Source organism: Colletotrichum navitas (assembly GCF_030913465.1).
Source record: "Colletotrichum navitas strain CBS 125086 chromosome Unknown LY79scaffold_59, whole genome shotgun sequence".
In the NCBI taxonomy this organism is placed as follows: domain Eukaryota; kingdom Fungi; phylum Ascomycota; class Sordariomycetes; order Glomerellales; family Glomerellaceae; genus Colletotrichum; species Colletotrichum navitas.
In genome coordinates, this window is record NW_026850605.1 from 166,681 (window position 1) to 185,656 (window position 18,976).

Genomic DNA, 18,976 nt, shown 5'->3' on the forward strand with positions numbered 1-18,976 from the left:
GCTCCAGAACCGATATATTTCTAAGCATAGCCATGATAAACACGCAAGGATGCACGGTGATAGAAACGGTTCCATATGATTATCACTGTATCTGCCTTTGGCAACTAATCGTAGAGGCTACTAATTGTCCAATCACGACAGCGAGTATTGATTTAGATATGCATACTTTGCAAGAAAGAATCGAAAGAATCCAATCACTCCATAGATGACAGAGTATGGGAAAGGAATAGCAATAACGCCAGCAAACTACTTCGCTGGATTTGTCCACGACGACATCGGTTGATTATCTCAGACTCAACTGATCTTGCTTCTCCCAGCTTACTGGGAATATCATCAAATCAATTTATGCTTGCTACAAAAGCGAACGGTCCTAGGGTTCTGATTATAAGCAGTGTGGGCTTACAAGTTTATCGGTTTCAACATGCTGTGCATGGCTCTCTGAGATAAGTGCTACTAATTCTTTTTTTTGTAACGGGGTGTAAGCAGTGCGTGTAGTTTCTGAGGTACGTCCCGAACAACAGCGCACAGCTGAAGGTACTGCCTATGCACAATAGTCCAATGAATCAGGATTGAACGGTCATGTCCAGATTTTCCACGGTAAAAGCCTGTAAAGAGGTCAAACTAAATTAGGCCGGAGTAGGCAGCAGGCTTGTAGGATAAGGTGATATTAATTATTGCAGACACTTTTAGCATTCCAAGATAGTAAAAGATGCCAATCTTTAAGACTGTTAAGATTATCTCTGCCTGTCGACTTATGGTTCTTGACACTTTTACTAGTTCTTTTTTATCTAAACACATCTTTGGGGTCTTCAGCTGAAAACATAGCATTGTTTGTGGCTGCGTGGAGGTATGTGAGACCCAGCCATCCTGTCTTCGTGAGAAGGGAGGCATGCAAGTAAATGAGGCTCAACTTGTAAGTTGTGCAATCCGGCTTCCTTTAGCCACGTGAAGAAGCCCTGTGCCAAGAAAGGGGATGCCGCCGGAGTTCTAACTCAAGTCATAGAAATGTATGTGGCTAATTGGATCTATGCTCAATCGCTAATATGATATTAGTTCGATCAACATGGATTGTTGCTTTCATCGCTCCAATGTGAAACCAACGGAGAAAATATAAGAACACGGGACGGCAACATATATTATTTGGCTTGCAGATGAACTGTTGTGTTAGCGAGAGCCTTGCCAGCATTACAGCATCTACCGCCGGAAGATGATCATGTCACTTTTCAATCCCTGCACGCTCGCTACCGCCCTATTGTTGGCACAGACATTCGCTTTACCTGCTTCCAACTCCAAATCAGCTCTCCTAGAGGAAAGGAACATTTGTAATGACGGAAAACTCGCTGCCGAAAATCCCCGCGCAGCCTTCTTCAGAAAAACCGTCGACGGTTCTTGCTACACCAACTCCAGCAAAGTGCCAACCCCAAAAGATGTTCCACTGAAGGTAGGCATTATTGGTGGAGGGGCCGCAGGTCTCTATGCTGCAATTCTGTTGGACTCGGTTGGAATTGACTACGACATCCACGAAGTATCTGATCGTATCGGTGGGAGAATTTACACCTACCACTTTGATCAAGAGACTTGGGATAAGTCGACACCCAACGACCCCGCATACTATGACTACTACGTAAGCTTTGGACCTGAGCTACGCATCATCTTATTCCATCTGATTATATAAACACAGGATGTGGGAGCGATGCGTTTCCCCCCCATGCCCTACATGGATCGCATCATTGGCAACAAATCTTGGAGTCTCATTCCCTACATCAATCAACGGGTGCCCGAAAACAACAAAGTAGTTCAGAAGCATTACATATTCCGGACGGATAACACTTTTAGAAGATTCAATGGCGTCACTTCTCTGCTTCAGGACACTTCATCGGCATCTCCTGATCGTTACGGCGTGCCCCTCTTCAACTCAACCTTCAACGCTCAGTCCGCAGGGGATCTGTGGAGGAACCAAGTGAAGTCCATGACCGATAGTCTTTCGGCGGACTTCACTTCTGGTTTTAACCTGCTTATGGAGTACGACTCCAAAACCGTGAGAGGTTTCCTCTTGGACCAGGGCTTTTCCAACAGCGAAATCGACTGGCTGGAGACCGTGAACGACGCCACTGGTCACTACGACATGATGTCAATGTCTCAGGCAGTCTTGGAGCAATGGATCTTCGACAGCGCCGATATTGACAAGTGGACCCTCATCAACGGCGGTATGGACATGCTCACCAAGGGCATGAACCTCGTCGTCAAGAACAAGCCGGTCCTTCGCAACAGGGTTACAGACATCAGGAAGAATACCGATGGCACGCTGAAAATTGTCGTCAACGGTACTCAGGAGTACAGCTATGCACATGTCATCTCGACTGTCCCGCTTGGGGCTCTTCAGGCGATCAACATGACTGAACTGGATCTAAGCTACTTTGAAAACAATGCGATCCGCACCCTGAAGTATGCTTCTCCTGCAGTTCAAGCTTCTTCACTTTTATTTCGTCCAGGTACCTACCATAAGATGCTAACGATTCAAATTGTAGCTACGACCCCTCGTCCAAGGTCGGGTTCAAGTTCAAGACCCGATGGTAAGTAGACCCCTTTCCCTTGACCACGTCATATTATTCAGGTCAGTGGAGCTAAAATCAGTCTCAGGTGGGAAAACCTCGCAACTGGTCCTTTTCAGGGCGGCCAGTCCTTCACCGACCTCCCCATTCGTCGCTGTGTTTATCCCTCCTATGGAATTGACTTGCCAAACGCGCCCGGAACGATGATTGCCAGCTACGTCTGGGGACAAGATGCCTCCCGTTTGGGCTCCTACCTCAACCCGCACAACCCCACCACGCAGGCCCCTTACCAACCGGAGAGTGTCGACGTCATGGTGGACGTGGTCCTGAAAAGTCTAGCGGAGCTCAACGGTGTGTCTCATGAGTACCTTCTGTCGCAGTTCGAGGGATACCATGCGTACGACTGGTACGGATCGGCCTACTCGAACGGAGCATTCGCTATCTTTGGACCGGGGCAGTTCAGTAGTACCCTCCCCTGGCTGATGAGACCAGCCGCCGATGGACACATGCATTTCGGGGGGGAGGCGCTTAGCTCTGGACACGCCTGGATCATCGGAGCCGTGAATAGTGCGTGGAGAACCGTGTTCGAGATTCTTGACACAGAAGGCTTGGAAGACAAGAAGAAGCAGTTTATTGACCAGTGGGATGTCATTGATGAGGTCGATATGGGTTGGTATAACTGGTCGCCGGAGGGCCGGCCTTGATCGTCTAGTGTGCGCCCATATTCAAGACATTTCTGTGATACCATCAGGTTGTAACTTGTGTGTCACGGTGTGATATAGAGCGTTAGTTTCCGCCAGCAATCAGCGACAGCGGGTTTGCGACAATTTTTTAATTTCTTTTTATAAAAAAAAACCTCCTGGTGCTCCTTCTATTGCTTAGGTCATTTACTGTAATCACTCGATAATATTTGGGCTCCCAGAATCGTTCTGTAAACCCGTGTTTTCGAAAGTAAAGTTCTCTTATGTAAATGCATTGTGTACCTATAGGTAGAGTTATCATTGGTATCAGACTTATCGAATCATCGGATTCTTATCATGTCGTGATATAATCACATATCAGTAAGGCAATGGAAACATATGTCATGACTCATCATAGTCATTCATATCTGTACTGCAACACAAGGGAAGAAGCTGGGGCTAAGGTTCTCGAAGATACCATAAGGGTATAGAATATTATCGGCTGGGAGATATAAACGCTGCAGCATCAAGGATCTCGCATGCGAGCTGCTGCCGCGCAGACCTTTCCGCATGCTCTTGCTTGATCAAAGTATCCGAGTACTCCCGAGGCTTTGCCCAAGAATGGCAAACCATTTTCAGGCGATTGCAACTTAAAGAACAGACTAAACACTGCTTGACGCTTAGATAAAGATTCGCATGCTTTCTCACCATCTCATAACCTGTTCATGGAGCCTCAGTCGGGTCCCTGGTGCGTCCTGTCAGCTGCGACCCAATTTTCCTGCACGCGGCAAAATGAAAAGGAGGGCATGATTCCGTGACTTACCAGTCAGTGACCAAGTGCTCGTCCAGTGCATCCATAGCAGCCAAGTCTTCCTTTGAGATTTCAAAGCCTGAAACGTCGGCGTTTTCAATCAGACGGTCCCGGCGCACACTCTTGGGGAGAGTGATCATGTTGTGGTCCAGCGACCAGCTAATCAGACCATTATCAGCACCCATGCTGGCCGCATAAACCGGATACCTCAGAAGCGGGACTCACCGAACGAAGAGCTGGGCCGGAGTGCAGCCGTACTTCTTGGACAGCTCGAGGATCTTGGGGTGCTTCATGCGCATTCCACGAGCCAGCGGCGCATAGGCCTCGATGGCGATGTTGTGCTTGGCGCACGTCTCCCTGATGTGCGTCTGGGTGTTGAACGGGTGAACCTCGATCTGGTTGACAACGGGGGCGATGCGAGGCTTGGAGGCCATCAGCTCCTCAATCTGCGTCCCTAGTTAGACCCAACCCTTCTTCGCTCAAGCCAGTACAGCCCAACGAGCCACTTACGTGGGCAGCACCGTAGTTGCTGATGCCGCCCATCTTCACCTCGCCGGCGTCTATCGCATCTTCCACAGCCTTCCAGCTCGTGAGGCGGGCCTCCTTGCCGCCGTACGGGCTGTGGAGCAGGAACAGGTCGACGTAGCCGAGGCCGGAGACGTCGACGGACTGCTTGATGGACTTGCGCACGGCGTCGTACGAGGTACTGTTGCTGGCCAGCTTGGTCGTGTAGAAGATATCCTCCCGCGTCAGGCCTTGGGAATTCTCTCCGCTCGCCAGGAAGTCGCGGATCGCCTTGCCCGCCTCCCTCTCGTTGCGGTACATCTGCGCGCAGTCGAAGCCCCGGTAGCCAGCGGCCAGAGCCCAGGGGACGGCCTTTGTGACCTCGCGGCCGGACATCATGTACAGACCCAGCTGGATCTGCGGGATAGTTTTGCCATTCGCGAGCTGGAAGGTATTAGTGGGCGGATGGCCGTGGTTCGGCGCCAGAGTGCGTCTTATGAGATTGGCAAGTTACTCACGGTGAGCCGAGTGGCCAGCGTGTACTTGCTCGGAGCCATGTTTTCCAAAGATTGTCACGCTCAGACTTCTCAGTCGATTTCAAAAGGTGGATGAAATGAATGGAGAGACTGTTCGGGGCAGGTCTCGGAGTCGAGATGGGCAGACGTAAGACTGTCGCCCGGGCTGACCCGCCGTGACATCACGCTGAAAAAAGAGGGGCGTCGGTGGAGTCTTTCGTCCGCCCCCGGTTTCGGTCTCGGAAAGTCATGGAATCTCCGGCAGTCATCAAGCTCCAGGAACATATCTATGCCGGACATACGCAATTCCCTCTAGCTTCGTCACAGTAATTTTTGTTCCTGCGTTGTTTTGTTTCTTATCTTCTTTCTTTATCTCTTTTATGTTCAACAATCTTTTCCCCTTCCTGATGTAGTACTCGATGGACCTCAACGCTGCACAGCTTTTGCAAGTTTGGGGGATGGCCGAGTACGAAACGACACATTTGGTGATGAGTGGTAGTTGGACATGAGGTCCCACGATTAGTACTACTGCAGGAGATATTCTCCGCATTGGCATTTTCCCCATGGTTCCGAGCCCGCGTTCGATTTTATCAGTTGTTCTCTCGACAGACAACGGACTGTGACCCAGCATCACTCGCTCACTTTCCCACTGCGTGCTCACCAACTGAATATCTCAATGTACTAATCTAAGTCAAAAACTTACGTAGTCAACGAAACGACGGACAACCCCCTCCCCAATGTATTGTGACTATGTATATCTGCTTTCACCCAGACTTGACTCACCTTCCTCCGAGCGAACACCCACCTTGTGCAATGCGATCTTCCAATGGAGAAGCGACTTACCGTCCAATTCCAAACAACTCACCAAAAATGACATTCGCCGCGATCCCCTTGCCTCTCAACATCACATACCACTCCCCAAGCAGGTCATGGAGGTGGTGGATATTCGCTTTGCGCCAGTACCCCCCGTCCCTGGCCATGTACGACTTGCTCGTGTTCTCCCACGCGCGCGTGTAGAGGTACACGATCCACATCAAGTCAAGCGAGCACAGGCCGACTTTCTCGGCCGCATGGCCCAGCATATCGAGCACTTGGTCGAAGAAGCCGTCCCAGAGCGCAGAAGGGGTCGAGATTGAATGCCCAGTAGATGAACCGGTAGGACACTGAGCAACGGGCCCGGTAGAGCGTCTGAGGACCTGGATACAGTAGTCAAACACGTCGACAAGCTTGTTAGCCACGCGGTCGAGGGGCTCTAGGAGGGTGTAGTACTCGCCGAACGACATATCGAGTTCGAAGTCGGAGGGCTGGAGGAATCTGAGGGCCGCGGAGTGCTCTCGCGGGATCAGTGCCGGAACATCGTCGAAAACAAGACCCGGGATGCGCAGGTAGTTCTGCGGTTGTTCATCATAGCCCCATGGTCTGGGAAGCGCGGGCGTGGGTGAGGTGGTGCCAGCCATTATGCGTCTATGTATTTGTCTTTTGATGGCGAGGTGAGATGAGATGCAAGTTGATGTAACCGAATGACCATCAGGACATTGATTTGGCAGACGATTGCGACGGCACTATATACTGAAAAGATCACCTCGTTCAACCTATTGACCTGGAAACATTGATGCAATCAATACAAGACATTGTTCGCAGCCAATAACTGGCAGGATACGGAACAAAGCCATCAGCAAAGACGTTATTCCATGACAAAAGAGAATATCTACGGGTACGACAAGGGGAAACACAAGGTTCGGGCCGTCTTCCTTTTCTTCGTTGTCTCTCTTATCTTTGAACAAAGGCCAAGGACTTTGTCGTTCGCGTGGTTGGATCTGGGTGTGGAGAGGACCACGCCGAACCACCAGCGGGTACAACCACACGTGGTGTTGGGCCCAGACGCGATAGGTCACATACTCGCTCAGAAATCGTGCACCCATCCACAACGGCATGTCGATTATCAATATTCCTCGATTACTTATGAACAGAACAGAACCCGCGTCAAGCTGAGCAGGCGACACCTTCCGCAAGTTCGGTAAAGATATCACACATTCTCATGCGTCCAGCGTCTGCGCGTCAGAGTCTCGGAGCATAGTCACGACAAATCATGCGTCTCCATCATCCGACAAAAAAAATGGACTGCACGGTGAGGATCATCAACAACCCACCCCGTCAGACTACCGAGTACGGCTGTCAGTAATAGCCAACGGTGCGCCGCTTTTTGCCAATCATCCTGATCTCCCCAAAGCCCAAGCCCGGTCAGGCCAAAATCAAAATCCCCAAAAGCGCATCAAGCTTCTGCATTAGCCCGCTTTGCTAAACGTACATTCGAATACAGGTATCAGTACCGAGTACCGGACAAGATTTGTACTAGATAGCCGCAGAAAGCCAGCCCTTCTCCCTGACGAACTGGGACAGAGATCCGGCTCAAGGGGGGGGGGGGGGGACGCACTTTCTCTGCCGAGGCCGCCTGCAAGCGGCAGATCCAGGTCCGTCGTAGCCAACAGTAATTGGGACAGCCACACTCGGGCCACGATCAAGGAATTTCGCTCGATTGGTCCCTAGACAGACGAAGCGCGGTGGATCGACAAGGTCGCCCCACGGCACCTTCGGCCGCCGTCCTTCCGAAGATGCCGCAGCTGCCGCAGCTCCCGTAGCTTCCGAAGTATAAATGAGATAGGGCTTGAGCGGTAACGGCTATCTCGGCTTGAACAAAAGAAAGCGGGCATCGTAACCCGGCAGGGTATTAATACGCTTCCCCTCCCGCATGCCATCAACTGAAGGAAGGCAAATGATGTGCCGAGATGACCTCACGATAGTTGAACTCGACCCGGTGCGTCGATACGAGCGGCAACGAAACACTGAAACGTCTAAAAATACGACGTTGTTTCCCGGTGCGCGGCGGAAGAGCTTAGCAAGCGAGTGTCTTCTGTCAAACGTCGAAATTTTTTAATTAAAAGGGCTAACAAAGCACAGATCCTGCCTCTGGTACAAGATTAATTATGAGGCCAATGTGGTTTCCCAACGCCTCTATAATGCTTTGAACATAAAAAATCCAGGCAATTCTTTCTTCCGAGCATCGCCTGGCGTGCCTCTTCCTCTCCTGCAGCACCTAGCGCACCGCAATGTTTTTCATGCGGCCGGTAGTCGGCACCGGTTTCTCCAGTCTCCAGGCCCAAAGTAGCATGTCCTCTGCGGGCAGGAAAACCAGCAGGGCGCGGTTGCAGAGGTAAGCCGCCAATGCGCAAAAGGTAGCGACAAAAGCGTCCATGAGGTAGTGGTTGGCTGTCCCGACGATGGTCAAGAGAATCCAACTCGGGTAAAAGACACCAAAAGCAAACATGGCCCAGCTCTTCCAGGGCTCGCGGTTCTCCTGGGCCTCCTTCAGCTCGACATCGTCGATATCCAGCGACTTATCCAAGTCATCCTTGAGCAGGTAGTTGCGTAGGCGACCGAAGAGATGGTTGAGAACGGCCGAGTCAGCAATGAAGACGCAGCCGATGGCAAACGCGTAGCCAAAGTGCATGCTCGGCATGGCGGCCAGCTTGTTGACAAACTTTCCACTCATCCAGACACTCTCGGCGTTCTCGAGATTGACCGTGTCGACGAAGCCGTACTCCGAGGGCATCAAGCGCGGGGGCGCACAGGGGTAGAAGATGAATATGATGAAGGCACACATGTTCAGCAATGTCATGGTGCGGCGAACGGTACAGAAGCGAGCATGGGTTGGCGCCATGGCGTAGTAGTAGGCGATGAAGCCGACGGTGCCGGGGATGTGAATGAGGGAGTAGCCGCGGTTCAAAACAGTCAGCCAAATACCGCGAAAGTCGTCGATTTGAGCGCCCTCGAGGAACCAGTGCGAGACTCGCCATTCAACCCAGCGCTCAGGACCGGTCCTGGTGCCCTCCCCGAAGAACTTGGCCTCAGTCTCTAGCAAGAATAGCCCGTGCTCCTGGGCGACGTCCCAGACGGCCTTTCGGCTGCCATAGTAGCTCTGGGCCAATGTGGCGGTCATGCGGTAGAAGAAGAAGGTGATGGCCCAGTAGAACATTTCAATGAGAAAGGGGAACTTTTGCAGGATCCTCGAATGGACGTGTCTCGCGAAGCGGCTCGAGTTAGGAGTCTTGACGCGGAAGCAGCCAAAGATTGTGCGGTATTTGGGTGGGTAGGGATCTGTGCGGATGTGTTCGTACGAGTCGTCTGAGACGCGAGGAGAGTCGTCACGTTCTTCGAAGAGGGGCTCGTATGTCGCCTTGCCTCGGCGAAGGATTGAGTAGTTCTTGCGACGGCTAGCATACAAGCCGATGAGCATGATGGAAACAATAAGCTAGTGCTGTTGTTAGCCTAAAGATCTGGTAGGCGGCTGCATGCAAGTCTCCAGAGGTTTCTTACGATCGGTTCTACCCAGTCCGGGGTTCTCCATGTGTGAACGGCTTTCCATCCACCCTCTGGAGTGCCGTAAGGCAGTTTGCCGCTGGGAGGCTTCACATCGGCCATGATGTCGGTCTGTGTAGTCTCGCAGCCTTTATGTTACAACGCTCGCAATCAAGAGATAAAGAGTTCTCGGGCGATCCTCTATTGTTCTCCACAGCGTCGTCGGTAGTCCTCAGGCGCGGCGCAGTCCGGTACAGTTCAGTCGGATTAGGAGATGTCGAGTCGATTCCGACACTGACAGTTGTCGGATACGACGATAGCTAGACCGAGGGGAAGTGGTGTGTCGTGTTACGCCCAGAAGTCGTCGAGTTTCGTGTCGTCGTGACCGAATATCCGTTAATCGTTATCTAGATTCCTTGCAAGTGACTGAAACCCCTCGGGATTGGCCAGTCGTCGTATAGGAAAGAAATACAAGCGAAACGCAGGGTGGGCCGTGACGAAGAAAAGATACTCGGACAGGGTCGCGGAGCGGGAGAGAATGCTTCGTACACGACGTCAAGGAAGCTGGCGATGCGACACGAGGAATCGACAGAAGACGGGGGAGGGGAGGAGGATAAGAGTGCTCCAAGACCAAAAGTAAAAAGGAAAGGAGACACGGGAGGTCAGTAAGAACGGAGTCGGTCAACAACAGCGTGGTTTAGGTAGGGTAGGTACGGAGTACTCAGTATTCGTAATACCTAGCTAGTAACATGGAGATCAGGAGCGGCCCACGGGGAAGGAGATGGGCATAAAGCAGGAAGAGTGGGCTCCGCCGTTCATTTTAACGAATGGGCCAGTTTCCCTTTTTTTGGGGGGCTGGAAGGGGGGAAGGGAAGGTACACAAGAGAGAGAGAGACAGAGAAAGAGAGAGAGAGAGAGAGAGAGAAAAGGCAGCCGGACTGGGCTATCAACCATGCCACCACCCACTGCCGACGAAACAGCAGCCAGACGGGTGCTGCTGTTCAGTGAGTCGCAGGAAGGAAGGAAGACAGGAGGAAAGTGGGAACACTCGGCACCACTGACCACTAGGGTGCTCTGCCAAGACTCTTTGGTTTCTTCTCTTTTGCACAGCATCCCTGCCACGGCGACATTAGATACCTCTGGAGCGGGTGCAAAATCGGGCGAGTGCTCATGTCACTTGGGCCCGCAGGTTCGCTTTGCTAAGGGTCTTGGCAGCGCCTGAGCTAAGGTAGGGGCAGAAGGAGTATTGCGCTGCGCTGCTGGGTGCTACGGAGTATCTACACTACAAGTACCTAGGTACCTCCGTACAGGCATTTCCCACTGAGGCTCGGACTCAGCTGCAGCTTGTGTGAGATGTGGGGCACATACCTTCTTTTCTGATTGGCACAGCTGCAGTTTTGGGAAAGTTGTCGTGTGGAGAAGATGGGTGTAAATCTTGACCTTACGCGTAAGTGAACCGGTATGTACATACCCACCTGGTAAGGGGCCTGCCTGCCTGCCTTACGAACTTCCTTCCATAGGTACGGTGTACGATGTACGATGTACGATGTACGATGGACTAGTGTTGTGCCTACGTATACGGTGCTCACCGTTGCCGTTGCCGTTGCCGTCGCCGTCTCAGTCCAGTCGTCTCTTCCTGCCTCGGACCTGGCTTTGGCTTCTCTGGAAGGTGTCATCACGACTTGCTGAGTCCTGACTGCTTGCTATACATACTTCCTTTCACATTACACCGGCTGACGAGAAAGAAAAGAAGGACCCGATAACCTTGCTTACGCTTGCCCCGTCACGAATCAGACCCCTCTTCTGCCATGCGCCTCATTGGTCTGGGTTGGTCCATACGTACCTGCTTAAGGTAGGTACCTCGCGTAGACGAGGGACACGCGTCTTGGCGCTTTCCCTTGTAAGTTGTCGCCCGTCTCTCCTCCCACTTCCCATGGTCGGTCGTCTGTTGCGTCCAGCTCCATCAAACCCCCACCCCGTCAATCCCATTCCCAGTCCATCCCTTCGCATCTACATGGTGAATGTACCCGGTACTATCACGTCTTTGGTCTGCCATTCCCTTCATATCTGTTGCCAAGTCTCGGTCGTTTTCCGACCAAAAAGCTTGACTCCCAAATCACCGTTCTGAAACATTTCATCAGCACATGCTCAACATACCAAATGCCGCAGTCGAATAATGCACTTGTGCCCAGAGCCTACCTACCTGCTTACCTACTATTAGACTCTCCTCTAGGTTCTCAGCCGGACGTCCCATCGTCTGTGTTGCCCTGAGCCTTGAGGTTCTTGACGAACCGACTTTTCCTTATCCACTCGCAGTAGCAGTCGCTCGAAAGCTTTGCCTTTGCTTGCACTACGGAGTACATACATACGAATACACTACACCGCCAATCCGCTTGGCTCCTTCGGGCATGTATGATATGACTTTACATGGCAGGCCTGCCTGGCCAATTTCGAGGGCCCCTGCCTCGTTAAACAGCGCTACAGCCTACTACTACTACGCATTTGCGGCGCCGCCGCCAACCGCCTACTATGTAGCTCCAGCGGAAAACAGCACGCTACTACCCAAGACCACAAGGAGCCTTCGAGAGCCCACTTCAAGATGAAGCCGTTGCCGTCAGCTCGAGGGACACACTTTTTGTGGCATCCTGACTGCAAGCCTACTCTTCCTCCCTCTCAGCCCTCGATACGCGGTGCCCAGGGAACGAGCACACGACAAACAGACAACGCAGTCTCGGGGCTTCGCGATTCCATCGAACCAGCCCTTGTTGACAAGTGAGATGCGTCGATAGGAGACGAGATGAAGTCATTGACCAACAAGAGCTGATAAAATCCCACTCTCCGGCCGTGATGGCTGGAGAGAGGGCATGCCTACCTCAAAAGCTTGACCTGAAAAAGCCACACATCACTGCAACCATGGATCGACAAAGTCAGCTGAGATCCATGGGCCAGTGTGAGGCAAAGGTGCCTCAAAGTCAAGCTTGAAGAAGGCGGCGACGATGAAGAATACACAGATGGCAGCACCACCCCGAACCGATGGTCGTGGCTTCGCATTTTCGTACAAGTTACAAGATGAGATGGGACGAGCGTTTACTACCCTCGTCAATTTCCGTTCTTGGCAACCCAGAGAGACCGTACGCTGCAAAACGGCGCCAAGCTGCCATGTCATCTCGTTAACAGCCTCGAGTTCAGCCCCTGTGTGGCGTGGGCGTCGGGAAGTCTTGCGCCGTCTGTCGTGTCGTCGCATCGGTCCGTTTTCAGTCGAATAGGTATTTTGGTAGGTAGAGCGGCATTGATGCTGGTGGTACCGTTTCGACCAACTGGACTCAAATCATACCAAAGGGCACGCGACCTCCTGGAAACACCCCCGAAAGATTCGCACCGGGCACACGAGGTCACTTGACGCTCGAGGAACCGCCTCTGAGCTACTGGTCCGTGTACTTTTTTCAACAGGACTTCGGAGAGGGGGAGGGGGACGTGCTATTTTTCTCAGTGATCTTAGACTTGCCGTCCCAACTTCCGGGCTCGACAGCCCATCTCCTTCGACTCCCCAAACAAACTATATCGAAAGGCGCAGCCAAACAAACTTTCTGGTGACAGATGCAGTTGTTTCTGCCCCAGCGCTCATCCATCTTGGCTTTGAGAAATGCGCCCTTTCTAGGCGTGAGCGGGCGTACGCATTGAACCCAAGTAGGCCCACGCTACGCTCTTCGTCCGTGGACCCCCGCAGTACCTAGGTAGGTAGCAAGGCGTGTACGGTATTATTCGTCGTGGCCGTTAGTGCTCGCTCTGAGGACTCGTCAGCACGGCGTCCGGCAATTCACCCACGCCAGAGACGGAATTGGGGACGCTAGAAAAGTTTGACGCGTACAAAGCTGCAAACACCAGGTACCAACACGCCGCTTTCCCGCCGTCTCCCTGCATTGTCGAAGGGTCTTGCCTCGTCGTCACTCGAGTATACATGGATGGGTGGAAGGTCGGTTTCGCCATCTGGTTAGAGAGAAAACATCGACGCCGAACAAGCCGCCGTGCCGACATATTACGCAAGGAACCTCTGGACCCCCAGATTGAGTCCGCCTCCTTGGAACGTGGCTGCAACGCAAAGTTCGCACCGCCGACCGACCACCTGGGTTTAGCTGCCGGCTGGGCCGTCTTGCACTCGGACGAGGGCCTCGGGGCCTTTTTTCTTCTTCTTTTGTCTTTTTTCTTTTCCGGCAGTCCATATGCAGGAACCCTTTGTCGGCGGTCCTGGTAAAGGGCAAGTACCGTGCCGAGCAGATACTGAGTCAATTCCAAACTCTCTTGTATCTATCTCTCTTGCACCCGGGGGAAGTGATCAACTGCCACCGACTGCTTCGCCCTTTGCAGAAACGCCGGTGAAAAATATGGCATAGGTAGTCGTCGGCAATCGAGTCATGGTCAATACGTCATCGTCAGGCCGAAAGCCCTCCCGGCCGATCCCACCCTGATCCGATGTACGGCTGGCTCTCAATGCGGTTTCGAAATCCGCCCGGCTACCTACTCTTCGCCTGGCCCAGACATTGTCGGGACTGCGTTTTGCCCTGGAGGGCTCACCCCGGCTCCTCACGCCGCCAGACCGGAGGTCGATTACTACTACTCCCTGATCTGGGTATCGGAATGCCTGGGGGCGTAGCATGATCTTGTGTGTTCGTTCGCCTTCTGTTCTGTTTTTATGGGTAGTTTTTTCCAGCGAAGCATCCCGCCCAGCCACGTTTCCGATTCGAACCCCTCCTCCTGCGCTTGCTGGGACCACCGAACTCCCCACCCGTCTCGCCGGAAGACCGTGATCTCGCACCGGCGGCGCCGCACGAGGGGGAGGGAGGGGGGCGCGGTGATGCCGACCGTCAGCCCCGGTACCGGACCTGGTCTCCGTCTTGCGCCTAGCGCCTTGCGGCGCGAACATGCATCGATCACATCACGGAAGGTTTGCAAGCAAACGAACCCGTCATCCATGCGCAGACAAGGGACAATCGGCAAGGGGGCTTGTACGAGGAGCACAGCCAGAGCTCTCTCTGCAGCTTTCTATTCGGTTGAGATGACTGGCTCAAGAGGCGACTTCTCCGAGCCGGTGCCAGTGGCGGTGTGTCACTGGCCATTAAACCCCGGTTTCACAGACCATACAGGACATCATCGCAGCAGCAAGTCTGCGGAACATTGAAGTTCAGATCTGGCTCAGCTCAACAACAGGGGCATCGACATCGAGCCGCAAGCACGGACCAAACCGTCCATCCGCCTCCCCTTACCCAAACAATCGACACCCACTCATCAGTGTTAACCGAACAGTAACACAAGTACGTACACGCAACGATAAGGAGGGACGGCTCCTCCACCGTGACAAGCTCAAAATAGACGGTCACCGTGCATGTGAAAATACCAACAGCGCTCTCTCCCTCCCTGCCCCCCTCCCTCTCTCTCTCCAAGAGACGAATAAGAAGAGGATGAGGAGGAAACAACATATCGAAGAAGGGAGTAAAAAGCTTGCGACGACGCCGGAATCCACGACATTGGGGAGAAACTTTCAACCGGGGAAGGGGGAAAAGAGGAAGGAAAAAAAAAAGTCGGCCCAGCCTTCCCTTTACCTTCGCTGCCCTACTCCGTTTTGTTCCCAAAAACAACAAAATTTCGCGACAAATAGGCCGGCAAACAAGAATCGTTTTGAGCAAAAAAAAAAAAAAAAAAAAAAAAAAAAAAAAAAAAAAAACCAAGGTGAAGGATTATAAAAATAAAATAATAATAATAAAAAAAAAGAGCGCCGTTTCCATGCCCCAAATCCGTAAACACTTCGTAAGTAGTAAGCAAACCCTCCCCAGAGATTCTGGGTTTACACCCCGGTTCACGGATTAGATGGTTCTTTTTGTTTTTGCCTTCTGCTTTTCCACGTACTCTACTTTTCCTTTGTCTCTTTTCTTTTTTACATTGCGCTTTCCTTCAGAAATAGTACTGCTGCTGAGGCTGGCCCGGCGGGGGCTGCGCGACAAAGTCAAAATTCATAGTATCGACGCCGCTATTCCAGGGATCGGGGGACTCTGCAATGGTTACTGGTCAGCCTTTTCATTCGCCACACCCGCCCCCTTGTGACTCGTGGCGACTTACCCCACCAAATCGATTCGTAGAGATCCATCGGCGACATGTATGTTGAGGGGTCCAGGTTCGTAATGTTGTCCATGCTGACGGGTGGGTATGTCATGCTTGGCCTGATTAGTGACTGCGACTCCGGCACGGAAGGATCAAGGCCATACTTGGGAGCGTACTCGGCGAGGGTGGTGCCGTTCTGCATCTCGGCCATGGCGAGGGCGGCGTCCTGGTGGGGGTCGAGGCCGAAACCCTTACTCACGCCGTCGTTTCCGCCGTTGACGTTATTGCCATTGGTGGTGGCCATGGGGCCCATGAGCATCGCCGGCATCGGCGTCCTCGCGCCGCTCGCCGTGCCACTCGAGTCGGTGCCCTTCATCTGCGACGTGCCCATGATAGTGCCGTGCTCGTAGATGTTTCGTAGAGCCGTCAGCGCCCTCCACAGCGGGCCGGATAGCTCAATGTCTTTATCGGTCTTCGGGACGTGCGTTGACGGCGAGTTGACCTCCTTGGCGGCCGTCGCGGATAGCGCGGCGATGAGGTCGCCCTGAAGCTGACGGACCTCGGGGCTGTTCTTGGTCTCGCCCAGAATGCCGAGGAGCAGCGCCGATGACAGTCCGTGGTAGGTGAAGGCCCAGCTGCGGGTGGGGATGACGGAGAGCTGGTGCATGGCGAGGAACATGCGGACCGTCTCGGCGAGGTTGTGCTGGCACTTTTCCGAGAGGTAGCTCTTTTGCTCGGGGGTTAGCTTGGTGCAGTCCCGGCGCAGGGCCGGCCGGCAGCAGACGGAGATGACGAAGGAGGTATGCAGGCGGACGGCGTAGTGCTGGAGGCGGTCCATGGCCCGCTTGCACTGTTCCTTAATACGGATGTTGGGGGCGACCATGTTGCGGAGGTTCTCGACGGCCTCGCAGTTGTCGACCATCTGCTCGTAGGTGACGGTCGTCGCGGCGTCCGGGTTGAGGCGCCGCGAGATGATGTTGCAAAGGTGGTACATGGTGTCGAGGTAGCCGTACTCGCCGGCGACGGTTTGTTGCACCGTCGGGATCGGACAGCAGGGGATGTTTGTCATCGGGGGGCTGGTCCCGTCAGCCACGGTGGGCTTGACTATCTATCTACGGGAGCGGGAGGACTTACCGATCGAATGACAGCGACGTGAGGGTGTCGTGCCACACGCATGTCCACCACAGTTTTCGGCGGATCATCTCCTTGGACTGTACATCGTTGCGGGCGCTGTCCCTCCCGTCCGAGGGCGTCGGACGGTGCAGGCCGAGGGACTGCGCCAGTCTACATGTCAGACCGAGCAGCGCCCACGAGGCCTCGGCCTTCATGTCGTTAAGCAGAACGAAGCTGGTTAATAGGAGGGCCTGGATGGAGTCGAATGTGGGTCTGTTTTAGAAAATTCGGGCCTCACGTTAGAAGAAAGCTGTTTTCTTTGCCGGATCCAAGCAAGCAAAAAACCTAAGGGATGGAAAGGAAGCCGAGGTTGAGTGAAGGGGAGTTGACGAACCTAAGGAGGAAGTTGCCTAGCCTCAGGAAATGGAAGGATATCTGAATGTACTTTTGCGAGTCTCGCGTACGGATGTGATATGGCGAGTCGTGGTACTGCGATCCCACGGCGAGGAGGGCGAAGAGAATGGCGAGCCACGAGGCCGATACAGGCCTGGGTGTCCTCATCGCGCTGCTCGCGTTGCGAGCGCGGTCTTCGAGGTAGACCATGAGCTTGGACTCGAGGTCGTCGATGTCGACGACGAACCCCCAAAACTGCTGTGGGGTTTCCTTGTACGTACGGAAAAGTCTAGGGGAGTCAGTATGGGAAGGGCCGGCGAAGGAGGTTAGGCGTCCAAAAGGAACGTAAGACTCACTTCATGACTTCCCGATCCGAGGGAAGCTCAGCGGAGATCTCCCTCGTCAGGCTGTCGAGGTGCTTGGACGACATGAGTGGGAAGGGCGCCGAGGTGTCGAGACCAAGTATGGAGCGCATGTCCTGGCGGATGTCGACACCCTCCTGCATGTCATCGGCGGCCGACTGCTCACGTAGTAGGGAGGGGATACTGTTCTGCCCGAGATACCGCGTTACGGCTTCGGGGGCCTCGGTCTCTTCCACACCTGCCGCGACTGGACGACGGAGAGGTTGATTAGTATACAACCCGCTGCTGCTGCTGCTACCCAACAAGGACAAGGACGCAGTAGATATCAACCCGGAACGGCCATGCTGCAGTGTTGCCGATGATGGTGATGATGGTGATGGTGGTGGTAGTAGTGGTGGTGGCAGTGATGACTTACCGATGGCCGAGCGTGACCAGTTCGCGCCGCCGGTTTCATGTTTCGAGGGAGGCGCGCCCGCGGCGGCGTCAGCGACGGGGTCTTCGGGTGAGTGAGCTCTCTTGCGATTGTTGGAGGACGATGGTGTGCCGTTACCCGCGGCACCGGTTGCGCTGTTGGTGGCTTCGGTGGTGACAGAGCCGGCAGGCTTGTAGTGGGCACCTTGGGAGGCGGTGCGGTTCGGCTTGTAGGAGCATAGTTGCGGGTGTTCGCGCTTGACGCAGTTCTCGCAGGGTTGTTTGTTGTCGCACTTTACCTTGCGTTGGCGACACGGCCAGCATGCTGTGCCTGTTTTGAGTGGTCAGTGTTTGCGAAGTCAACGACGATGGATAGGGTTAGTGGGAGCTCATGATAGGACGGTGAGAGACACTGGTGGAAAGAATAATCATCACATCTGGGTGATTGGGTAGGGCGAGATGAAAATCGAGTCAAGCATCTGAAGGGGTTACTCATCACTGTCCTTGGGTACTCACCATAGCGGACTTTGCGATGAGAGTGGATGATGCGGTTGGCCTCCTCGGGGGTCAGGTCATCGATAGAGAGCTGATCCGGGGTCGATTGCGACTCGGGCATGCTGGCGGCAACAGGTTCTTGCATCAGACCCAGGAAGGGTCGGGATTTGTGGCGTCTAGCCTAGAAGCGTAGGAGCGGGCGATAGAGACTGGGATGCGCTCGGTGTCTGTGAGACGGATTCCTTTTTGGCGCGGAGAAAGTTCTCAAGTGGAGGGCGGAGACGCAGACACAGAGGGAGCGGAAATGTGGAGCTCAGAAGCCCGCCCGCCGTAGGAATTTACAGTTTACGGGGGGGTTGGACGGAGATGGACGGCGTTCGGGGGGGGCAACGGGATAAACGTTGGCTGGGCGAACGTTGATGTGCGCAGAGTCGGGGGGGGGGGGGGGGGTTTGTAGAGACGGATGTCGCTCGGCACTGTCGTGGTGACTGTTCGGGTTCCGGATGGCCGGGCGAGCGGCGGCGGCAGCGGCGGCGGGGTGAAGTGCAAAGACAGGGCAATAGATACTAAAGGGTTGATTGCCCCCTGTCGATTGGGGGCTCTTGGCCGGCGGTGACAAGAGGAGCTAGGCGTTGTTCGTTGCTTGCGGTGCGTCGTCCAAGAAAACGTATGTTGTGCAGTATAGATGCAG

At 53.7% G+C, this 18,976-nt stretch overlaps 6 protein-coding genes across 6 annotated transcripts; 1 reads left to right on the forward strand and 5 right to left on the reverse strand.

Annotated features, from left to right (window-relative positions):
- Positions 1–1,213: 1,213 nt before the first annotated feature.
- LY79DRAFT_651783 (L-amino acid oxidase) lies at positions 1,214–3,256 on the forward strand (the record flags this gene model as incomplete). The annotated part of the gene is made up of 4 exons (XM_060562563.1): positions 1,214–1,624; positions 1,682–2,445; positions 2,529–2,573; positions 2,641–3,256. 4 exons carry the CDS (start codon positions 1,214–1,216, stop codon positions 3,254–3,256), a joined length of 1,836 nt encoding a protein of 611 aa, XP_060411129.1.
- A 396-nt stretch (positions 3,257–3,652) lies between these two features.
- Positions 3,653–5,229, reverse strand: LY79DRAFT_562701 (aldo/keto reductase). The gene is made up of 5 exons (XM_060558496.1): positions 5,066–5,229; positions 4,554–4,991; positions 4,269–4,489; positions 4,056–4,202; positions 3,653–3,977 (listed from the first exon to the last, which is right to left on the reverse strand). The coding sequence occupies exons 1-5, from the start codon at positions 5,102–5,104 to the stop codon at positions 3,956–3,958; spliced, it is 867 nt and encodes a 288-aa protein (XP_060411130.1). The 5' UTR covers positions 5,105–5,229; the 3' UTR covers positions 3,653–3,955.
- Positions 5,230–5,797: 568 nt separating this feature from the next.
- Positions 5,798–6,672, reverse strand: LY79DRAFT_318506 (uncharacterized protein). Its single transcript, XM_060552385.1, has one exon. The coding sequence runs from the start codon at positions 6,517–6,519 to the stop codon at positions 5,902–5,904; it is 618 nt and encodes a 205-aa protein (XP_060411131.1). The 5' UTR covers positions 6,520–6,672; the 3' UTR covers positions 5,798–5,901.
- A 1,484-nt stretch (positions 6,673–8,156) lies between these two features.
- Positions 8,157–9,541, reverse strand: LY79DRAFT_582129 (uncharacterized protein; the record flags this gene model as incomplete). Its single annotated transcript, XM_060560234.1, has 2 exons — positions 8,157–9,371; positions 9,437–9,541. The coding sequence occupies 2 exons, from the start codon at positions 9,539–9,541 to the stop codon at positions 8,157–8,159; spliced, it is 1,320 nt and encodes a 439-aa protein (XP_060411132.1).
- A 4,169-nt stretch (positions 9,542–13,710) lies between these two features.
- Positions 13,711–14,476, reverse strand: LY79DRAFT_318554 (uncharacterized protein). Its single transcript, XM_060552386.1, has one exon. It carries the CDS (start codon positions 14,337–14,339, stop codon positions 13,752–13,754), a length of 588 nt encoding a protein of 195 aa, XP_060411133.1. The 5' UTR covers positions 14,340–14,476; the 3' UTR covers positions 13,711–13,751.
- A 638-nt stretch (positions 14,477–15,114) lies between these two features.
- Positions 15,115–18,718, reverse strand: LY79DRAFT_562710 (fungal-specific transcription factor domain-containing protein). The gene is made up of 7 exons (XM_060558497.1): positions 18,307–18,718; positions 17,795–18,121; positions 17,374–17,626; positions 17,019–17,306; positions 16,646–16,897; positions 15,530–16,587; positions 15,115–15,462 (listed from the first exon to the last, which is right to left on the reverse strand). Exons 1-7 carry the CDS (start codon positions 18,428–18,430, stop codon positions 15,365–15,367), a joined length of 2,400 nt encoding a protein of 799 aa, XP_060411134.1. The 5' UTR covers positions 18,431–18,718; the 3' UTR covers positions 15,115–15,364.
- Positions 18,719–18,976: the final 258 nt, after the last annotated feature.

What these genes read in the sequence shown, in the direction of transcription:
- LY79DRAFT_318506 (XM_060552385.1), bottom strand. Translation starts at nt 6,519, where the DNA reads ATGGCTGGCACCACCTCACCCACGCCCGCGCTTCCCAGACCATGGGGC.
- LY79DRAFT_318554 (XM_060552386.1), bottom strand. Translation starts at nt 14,339, where the DNA reads ATGTTCGCGCCGCAAGGCGCTAGGCGCAAGACGGAGACCAGGTCCGGT.
- LY79DRAFT_562701 (XM_060558496.1), bottom strand. Translation starts at nt 5,104, where the DNA reads ATGGCTCCGAGCAAGTACACGCTGGCCACTCGGCTCACC. An exon ending in CCGGCCCAGCTCTTCGTTCG is followed by an intron (nt 4,203 to 4,268) that starts GTGAGTCCCGCT and finishes TGGTCTGATTAG; the next exon opens with CTGGTCGCTGGACCACAACA. An exon ending in GAGCACTTGGTCACTGACTG is followed by an intron (nt 3,978 to 4,055) that starts GTAAGTCACGGA and finishes AGGACGCACCAG; the next exon opens with GGACCCGACTGAGGCTCCAT.
- LY79DRAFT_562710 (XM_060558497.1), bottom strand. Translation starts at nt 18,430, where the DNA reads ATGCAAGAACCTGTTGCCGCCAGCATGCCCGAGTCGCAATCGACCCCG. An exon ending in TCGGATCGGGAAGTCATGAA is followed by an intron (nt 17,307 to 17,373) that starts GTGAGTCTTACG and finishes TGACTCCCCTAG; the next exon opens with ACTTTTCCGTACGTACAAGG. An exon ending in CTAGGCAACTTCCTCCTTAG is followed by an intron (nt 16,898 to 17,018) that starts GTTCGTCAACTC and finishes TTTCTAAAACAG; the next exon opens with ACCCACATTCGACTCCATCC.